General features: G+C 43.0%; 1 protein-coding gene across 1 annotated transcript; it reads left to right on the forward strand.

Annotated features, from left to right (window-relative positions):
• The first annotated feature begins 3,537 nt into the window (after positions 1-3,537).
• foxq1b (forkhead box Q1b) lies at positions 3,538-5,249 on the forward strand. The gene has a single exon (XM_042483957.1). The coding sequence runs from the start codon at positions 3,705-3,707 to the stop codon at positions 4,602-4,604; it is 900 nt and encodes a 299-aa protein (XP_042339891.1). The 5' UTR covers positions 3,538-3,704; the 3' UTR covers positions 4,605-5,249.
• Positions 5,250-9,784: the final 4,535 nt, after the last annotated feature.

Raw genomic sequence — 9,784 nt, forward strand, 5'->3', positions numbered from 1 at the left:
AATATGCCTTCAAAATGTTTCAATATTTCTGTAAAAATGTTTACATTTCTGAAAAAATGAATCCAATTCGACGTCTAGCAAGCCAAGCCCAGTATGCAGATATGTGTGCATGATTTCCTCGCGAAACTTTTAACAACAACTAAAAACAACTGATTTCAACAGATGCATCTTCATGACAACTGAGGAAATTATATCTGATGATGAAGACCATGCAATATGGTTGGAAATTTTTGAAAACGTTTGAAAAAGCTAGATTGGTTGCTTTGCTTATGTGTATTAACATGCTGACAGAGCAACAAAATACTAAGTGAACCTAATGACAAGTCACAATTGCAGCCATCAAGCCTTTCATTAACAGGACTGGAAAAACACACACAGACTTCAAGTCCATGCTCATGTAATTAATCGATTTATCCTCTTAATTTTGATGCTTTCACACACACTCACACACACATACACCAAACAGCTCTGCATCCTCTGAGATCTGTCATGTACACCCATGGTGATAATTAGGTGATAAAATTTAAACATGTAGACATAAAAACCGCTCAGGACATAGATTCATATCACAGTGATGTTGGGAACAGACTGGTAGTTTACACACTGACCTTATCTTATATCCTATGGCATCATGGTGAAACTCTTTATCCCTACAGGGGTCTTTCATTTGGGTTTTCTTTCACATAATTCCCAGAACTCATTACAGGGTCACTATAAATCTTTTCAGTGTGGGGGCACACACATGATCTATAAGTGTACAGAGTTACAGTAAGTTGTTCAGGTTCCAGCGAAGTCCAAGCAGCTAAAACAGGAGGAGTGCCTGAGAAGACAGTTTAATGATTATTACTGGCCTGAGGCCAATCTCATAACTTATGTTAACTCTCCAACCTCTCTCTGCACTGTCAACTGGCTGAAAGCTGTTGACAGGAGAAGAGTTAGTGGGACAAACAGACATTAGGTTTACAGGTGTCAGGGACGTCAGTTTACTTAAAACCTGTTTGAGAAGCTACACTCCCCACATAATCATCTATAGCTTGACTTAACATCTGCAGACAAATGTGACATGGCATTGATTTATGGCTCAGATATTAATTGGTCATCAGGGTCAAAACTGTTAAGTTGCTAAACCTCTGTTGCAACAATGCAAACAGTATAAAGACTGATGGCCCTGAAATCTCCTCTCATTACCATTGTAGCTTGATATTTGTTCCTCTTTTACCTGGTAAAATGAACTCAGTTACCATTAGGAGGCGCCACATGTGAAGTCGATGACTGAAGTCGTATGTGAATTTTTGTAAGTCATAATACATAAAACAAATGTGTTTTATTTCGAATGTACTTGGTCATGTTCCTTTTGAGATTGCTTAAATTTTGTGAGAATAATAAGTAGCTTCTTATAGGTTAAATACTTTTTTAGCTAATTTGCTGTATCACTTTTACATGAATGCCATCCACAGTATTATATTAGTAGTTACAGCCAACCAGTAGCAGAAAGCCTTATTCAGTCACAATGCTAAGCCACAACATGTAAACTTTTTCATGTGGCAGTGTCAGTATCATAATTCTGAAGGCAGAAGATTTGCTCTGTAATCACGCAATACGAAACACTGCTGTTTGTCTACTACCTCCACCAGGAGGTGCCAATGATGCATACTACAGTTGTTCTTGCCATGTGATAACTCCAGCCTCAATACACCAATCCGCAATTTAAAGAAATCACAGTTTTACAAGTGACATTATCACATTGATAAAATCTGTCCACAGACAGACGTAACAAACACCTGGTAAAATATGCACAATGGCTTCTGTGGAAGTTCATGCTAGAGTTGGTGTCACTAGGACCACATTTTGATCTAAAGACTTTGCAGATTTGCAGATTTTACTGAATTTGTTTTCAGTGTATAAACATTTAATATGACTTTTATGAGTTACATGTTACAGCATGAAACATGTGGAAATATAATTCATTCATACAGTTACTGTAGGGCAGTTAGAGGCAGTGTTTCCTAAAAAAAAAATGTCACGGTTCATGGTGATTTTTAGTGTCTTGGTTATTTACTGCGTAACAAGCCAGAAGCTAAGGCCCCCATGAGTAGTAGAGCTGACTGCATCCTCATCTGGAAAACCATCACCAGTCTCCATTGCAATAATGAGGAACTCTGCTTAGGACCACAAAATCTCTTGTTCCGTCCCTGGCTATTATTAAACAGCATTTTATTCATACTGACATAAGTTCTTCATAAAGCCTTTGTACAAAAATAAAAAAGCAACTATTGCCAGATTTTGCAAAAAAGATGGAAGAAAGGGTATTATTAGGGCGGTTTTTAAACAATAATATCAAAGAAACAGCTAAATCCAAAATATAATCTAACCTTAAGACCAGAAAACTAATTATATTTCCTTTAAATAAAACAATACTGCTGTTGTTAAGGTCATCGGGATCACCATTTACATTCGACAGTGAGATTCTCACACTTGAGAGACACACACTGCCTCCCTCTCTCTGCTTATTTGCATCACCAGTTTAACGCAGAGTGATTTGTATGTTTTCAGGCTTCTGTTGTTCGACTGTTTCTTTGCATGCAGGTGCGATGGTCCTTTGAACTTCATATGACCTCTCTGCCATTTAAAAAATATTATTCCCTCAACCCTGTTGCCTAACCTGAGATCTTACATATCATCTTTTGTGCGTAAGGTGGAACTCATCCAAACCAATCTCTTTTATTTCAGCTGTGCGTCCGCGTTCCTTCCTCGTTCCACCGGAGTGCTGGTGCAGAGAGCAACAGGTAGAGGTGAACACCAGTTTTTGTCTTTTTCTCCATTTATTCTCCCCTTTTTTTCTGTCCATCGTGTGTTGCTTGAACTGAACATTTTAAATCCGCACAGATCTTTTCAGCACTCCCCGAAGGCTTTGCTGATGTGCGCAAACATTTGCATTTTCCCACCGAAATTAAAATGTAACTCTCTATATCGTTGTTGCTTTTCATAGGAAGCGATCAAAGAGGAGAAATATCAAACCGGACCAAGACTGCAGAGTCTAAGGTTGAAAAAAAAATGCATTTGAAGTATTTTTAATGCACTTTACTGAATCTTGAATTCAGGAAAAGAGGGGACTCAATAAAACTGTTATTTTTGATTAATAGAAGAAGAAAAACATATTCAAGGTGCAAAATCAAGCTCAGGCAAAGTGTCTGTTTTGTTTTGTTTTGTTTTGTTTTGTTTTGTTTTGTTAGAAAACTTTTGAATACCGTTAAAATGTATAGTAAATGCTTAAAACGACCCTTTGCCCACATAGATAGATAGATAGATAGAATGATTGATTGATTGATTTTCATACCTGCCCTCTCTCTCTTCACTCCCTCAGTTTTTTTTCACTCCCCTGGCGTGGCACAGTAGCGTCCAATTGTAAACATACATACAGTAAATCACTCAATCGCTTCAATGGATTGGGGCTGTAAACCCCGCCTGTGGGCCGTCCCTTGCCGAGCCATTATATTATAGCAAGACAAGCGTGTCTCCGGAGACAGATCTGTATTCTGCTGCTCCACACTGAGGCTCAGGGTGCCTCCAGCGCTTCAGACGAGCCTCTACAACACACAAACACACAGAGACATTTCAGCTGTCAGGACCTCTACACCTGCCCTGCTGCTCAGCTCACACAAGAGGAGACACTTAAACGGAGAAGATCATCCTGTTTGGGAGAAATGAAACTTGAAGTTTTCTCAGCGCACCACTTCGCGCAGAAGCCACTGGAGTTGTGCATGGACGCTGAGGGGGGAGTTCCGTCTCCTCTGTCCGGGGACGAGCTGGGGTCGGACGGGGACTGCGTGGCCAACAGCCCGGCACCTGTCGCCCAGAGCGGCGACGGCAGCAAGGGAAAGCCCTACACCCGCAGACCCAAACCCCCTTACTCCTACATCGCTCTCATCGCCATGGCCATCCGGGAGTCCGGCAGCGGCCGCCTCACTCTGGCAGAGATCAACGACTACCTGATGAAGAAGTTCCCGTTTTTCCGCGGCAGCTACACCGGCTGGAGGAACTCTGTGCGCCACAACCTGTCACTCAACGACTGCTTCCTCAAAGTGCTGCGGGACCCGTCCAGGCCGTGGGGCAAGGACAACTACTGGATGCTCAACCCGCACAGCGAGTACACCTTCGCTGATGGGGTGTTCCGCCGTAGGAGGAAGCGCATCGCCAAGAGGTCCGCTAAGGAGCGGGAGAGTCCGGACATCCTCAGCGAGGACACCCGCCTCCCCGCGCCGGAGGAGAGGGTGGGGGCCAAGTTCTCCAGCCCCTTTGCCATCGACAGCATCCTCAGCACACCATTCAAACGGAGGGAGGACAGCCACGTTGACGCAGAAACCCACGCTCCCCGGCTCTACTGGCCCCCAGGGTCCCACGTACTGCCTTACACTCTGAGTTACCCGGCGCAGCACGCGTACCTGTCAGAGGGGGCGTACAGCAGCAGCACAGAGCCCAGCAGGAATGTGCTCACATACCTCCAGCACACAGCACCGGGCATGGCCGCACCTGAGGCCGCTCTGCACGCGCTCAAGATGCCCACCAAGACGCGGGGTTTCCATATAGACTCTTTGCTCTCATAAAGCACCCGGACTTTCTGTCAGACTTGCTTGTTTCGACTCATGTGCACTTTCGTGGGCGCTTAGCTTTCAGTGCTTTAGCTGTTTAACTGTTTGGGAATCTGTCTGTCACATCACGACTGCTGTCAGTCATTCTGCAGTAAAACAAACAAACAAACATGACGTGGCATCAATAACTGTGTAGTTATTCAGCAAAAAGTTGCTGTCATCGCAGTACATTCCACCCTGTGTGTGTGTGTGTGTGTGTGTGTGTGTGTGTGTGTGTGTGTGTGTGTGTGTGTGTGTGTGTGTGTGTTTGAGATGTTTAGAGTGTTTGTCTGTCATGTATCCATGGTTCACTGGTCATTTCCACTGTACGACGGCAATCAAGCGCCAAGCTCAAACACAAAATATTAATCTATTTATATTTTCATGTTTTGTATGACCTGCTGTATAAAATATTGTTGTACATATATATATGTGTGTATGTGTGTGTGTGTGTGTGTGTGTGTGTGTGTGTGTGTGTGTGTATATATATAAAATATTGACTGAGCTGCGATGAGAATCACGTGGCTGCACGAGTAACGCATGGAAATGTCCCGATGTTTTCCTAAGATTGATTCATGCATGCCTGGTATTTTTATGAATAAAAAACGTGACACAATGGGACCCTGATGTTCAATGAGTTATTCATCACAGACATGAAAGGGAGCGAGTGTTTGAGAGATCAGAAGCAGGTGCACAGAGCAGCGGGGGCGGGAGGGAATGGGGCTTACACCTGTTCAACAGGAGACAAGTCTGCGCTAGATTTGACTGTAAAGTCAAAAAATGAGGGGTTGGTGGTTTCATAATCTGTTCAAAATAATGGAGAAAAAAAACATAATCATTAAAGTGAAAATACCAAATGAATGTCAAACATACTGCTCTGAGGTACATTTTAAACTAACGGAAATGTACGAATATTGGCCAGGAGCAGCTTATAAAAAGACGAAAATAAATTCAGTAAGTTGTTATACTGAAATCAAGACAAAAACTACAGTAAACACACACACACACACACACACTGCACAGATCAAAAATTAAGGACTCAACATATATAATTATTATATTATTTAGTGTGTCCCCAGCCCACATGGGCTTATAACATAAAGCCCGGCCACACACCAAAAATACTGAAAAACATTTGTAAGAAAATATCATTTATGTATTTCAAATAAAACGCTTTGCCTCAGGCCATGAAAACATTCCCCTCCAAAAAAAAAGTTATTTAAAGATTTAATATTATTGTTTTAATGAATCTATGATCTATTTTTTTTTTACGAACAGCCCATTAACATGAATGTTTTATCAAAACAATAATACATAGAAAATATGTCATGAATTGTTTACTAAAAACATTAAAATAATTTGGTGCATGTAAACGGTACTATGTCCTGGTCAGTGCGGAACCGTTTATCACAAACTAATACTGAATAAAGTGGTGATGTGTCCGCAGTGCGCTCACTGTAAAAAAAAAAAAAATCAGAATTTGTTCCGTCTTCAGAACACAATTATCTGATTCTTTGAATCGGCCAGATGTTCGGATTTACATGCACACACAATATTTTCTTCAGCAATGAGTGCTCACAGTCCTGCAGGCTGTTCATCGGGTCCGCAGGAGGCTGCAGTTGCTCTCCACGGTCCTGAAACAGACCCCACACTCATCAGCTGCTGGTCCACTGACATAACACTGTTCGTGTAAAATCTACACGTTCTTTATTCTGAAGAAAATTTCAGAATTATAGTGTAAAGTCGATATAAAGATCAGGACACATTCTAATTTCGGGACACAGTTTTCACGTTAAAATGGTGTTCATGTTATTTTCTTAATAACCTCAGGTAATTCTGATGTGCAATATTTTGTATAACATCGGGGGAAAAAATGTTTGATGGTTTCCTCTAAAAACAAAAGCCTGGTAAATAATAAGATATTTTTTGCAATATATGCAACCACACAAAAGAAGAATAGGACCACAAAAATTGTGCTTTTTTGTTTGTTTGTTTGTTTGTTTTTTTCAAAATTGTAACCTGCTTTGTAAGAGACTGATGTCAACGAATTACAAACGTTATTACAATCTAATAGAAAGCGACTGTAATACTTTTATTATTTAAAATATCAGATCTTTCATACGTCAGATATATTAAATGACAAAATTCAAAGATGTTTTGTTCGATGTTTGAGTTTCGGACATGGTGCAGGTGGCTCAAAACGAATCTGCACATTTAAACACTAAATATCCTTTAATTTTGTCACTGTGCTCGTTTCGGCATTCGACCATGTTTTGATAACATCCATACGGTGATGCACACTGATCTGCTACATCTCATATTATGCCCCCTCTGGTCCTTATGCACATGCATGTTGAGGCTGTAAAACAGAAGCTGATGTCTGCGGGGAGAGCGCACCGGACAGTCTGACAGGTGACAGGTGAGACCTGCTCCTGTTTCCAGGGACAATGCTGCAACCTGCAGGTGAAACGCCAGAACAGCACACCTGTGTGCGGGGATGTCACGTGGCTCCAATCCTCTCATCCTCCGTACAATGTGAACATCTAAATGAGGATGCGCATCCTCCATATTTGTAAATAGTCTTTCTCTGCATTTACATTTCAGCCGGTGCCCGTCTCGGCCCGGTCCACGTCATCACGCTGCCTGAGCACTGACTCCGGCCTGTTCCAGCAGGGCTCGCTGCCTATGAATAAGGCCCACAGTGTTATGAAACCAAACTTTATGGCAGGCACAATGTTAGGAAGTCCAAACAGTCTGTCACTCCGGCAAACTGAACCGCGCCTGACCTCCCTGAGTCCCGGAGAGGCAGCTCCAAAGCTCCCGGCACCGCTACAGGAAACACAGGCGGAGCGGAGCGGCCAGCAGAAACCCCGAGCAGCCCAAAGAATATTAGATTATCGTTAAAAGGGGCTGAAGTCGGCGTTTGTTATTATTTTATATTATGATTATGTATATCACAAGCCTAAATAAGCACAGTAATATTATTATAATGCATAAACATCTTATGTAATATTTAGGGGGGGAAAACTAAATATTTGTTGGTGCTTATTTTAAATGAGAAATAGAAGGACATTATGCTTTTGCAATCTACTTAATTTTATTTGTAGGCCGTGAGCATTATATGTCAAAATGGCCTGAAATAGGTTACCTGAGGTCAGACACGCCCGACAGCATTCTCTACAAATCTTATCTACCTAATATTTCACGGGGGATAAACAATGTATTTCAGCCTAAACATGAAAACAAACACAAGGCCTCATAGTGTCGGCAACAGGCTCATATGGGCCTCCAGCAGTGACTGCATTGCAAAGGCAAACTCCTCTATCAAAAACACCTCTGAATAGCTTTCGTGGTGGCCGCTGATCACTTGATATTTTCCAAAAGGCTAAATTGGGAGCTCATATAATCTCGGTGCGTAAAAGGCAGCCGGAGCGCCGTCTTCAAAGCGCTCCCAGAACAAAGATTCCCTCTGCAAGCCGAGGCATCCTGATCTCGGCGGGGGTCATAAGTTTTGATGTTGCAGGAAATTTCTGGGGCCGTTACGCTCCTCCAAACCGCTCTGTGTGTCATGGTGGAAAATGATTTTATCCGCACATCCTTTGTTGTGCAAAGTGCAAAGGTTATTGTTGCTGGTTATTGTTTGGGAAAATCCTCCAGGACGGGTCTATATCTAAACTTAATAAGGGTCGTGTAGGCTATCACGTGCACAGATTTGAGTGTGTGACATAAAAAATAACAATAAAAAAAGAGGAACTATGTTTTTTTCTGTAGTTTCCACTTTTTCTCTTTTATTTTTATAAACTTTTAATAAACATCATCAACGTGGGCCTGTGGGGAGTAAAGAACGCAATTAATGTACCTTAAATAACACAGAAATATGATCTATGCACGACTACAAAATTTAGAAAATATAGTGACAAACATGCTCAACGGCACCAAAAAGGTCTGGGTTTAGCGACAGCCACAAAACTTTGCGCCTTTTACCCCTCCAATGATCTCCGCTCCGTCGCAGCACGGATGTTGATATTACCTCTATGGGATATATAACTCCATCATGTTGGACAAATCTGTGTGTGATGTCTCCATAGGGGAGGAAACTGTCGACGCCCGCTCGCCTAATTTCGCTTTTCTCTCTCTAATGAACGTGGGGCCCATGGGACCGGCTCTGGCCCGGGGCGGTAAGCTGACACTGGCGCGCTGTGTGTGGTATCCAGGGCCGGGCTTGATGGAAAAAGCCTGCTTCCACTCATGTCAAAGTCATTTACTCAGAGCAACCCCCCGCTTACACACGCACGGTAAAGACCACCACCTCTCCATCTCTCACACTCCTCGCCCCAGCCCGGCACCGCGACAGTTTGTTTTTGTTATCCTCTGGACCCGTTTGGGAGGAAATTATGAGCAAAATAATACAAATATTACAAGACGGTGCGTTTTTTTTAATTGCTTGGATGCGTTTGGATATTTGCCGCAGATGATATCATGTAGGCCCAAATGAATGTTTTAGCTCATCATTGTTTCAATTGCAAGTTGGATCTTTTTGCACATATTGTGGTGGTTTATGCGTGTCAGAAAAATGTATGATCTGTGGCAAATCACGACTTCATACATGCAGGACCAGAGGGGGGAGAAAAGCTCGTTTTTTAACTTGTGCGTCTGGCGTGTGGCGCTGTTGATTGGGATGTCTGGGGGAGGTTTGATAGATGGCTTAATTGCGTGTAGTCCGAACTTGGAGTGAGGGGGTGGGAGGGGAAGAAAGAAGACGTGGAGAGGAGAGAATGAGGGGCTTTAACGCTGCTGAGAACGGTAAGTGGACTTGGGCCAGATTTGGCAGGAGGGCGGAGGGGGGTGGCTCTATTCGTCACTGATTTCAGGGAGATTTGCAGGCGCAGAGTTCGGATGAGGAGAAGGGGGTGGAGGGGCTCACGCAGAGGGAAGAAAGATTTATGAAATGATAGGTGGCCGAGCTTTGTTTGGCTGGACTGTTGCGCGCGCTAAATCGAGGGGTTTTCGTGTTTCCTCCACTTGAGGGATTATTAAGGCGGTCGATGGCCACCCGGCGCGCCACACAGCGCCACTTAGCGCCGCCGTGACACCCAGTGGAGCTCCTGTGTCGAGCTAAAGCCCTGGACACTCAGTCTCCAGCGGATACGCAGCTC

The sequence above is a fragment of the Plectropomus leopardus genome, chromosome 3 (genome assembly GCF_008729295.1).
Source record: "Plectropomus leopardus isolate mb chromosome 3, YSFRI_Pleo_2.0, whole genome shotgun sequence".
NCBI classification, from domain to species: domain Eukaryota; kingdom Metazoa; phylum Chordata; class Actinopteri; order Perciformes; family Serranidae; genus Plectropomus; species Plectropomus leopardus.

Excerpts from the sequence above, each read along its gene's own strand:
- foxq1b (XM_042483957.1), top strand. The coding sequence starts at position 3,705 with ATGAAACTTGAAGTTTTCTCAGCGCACCACTTCGCGCAGAAGCCACTG.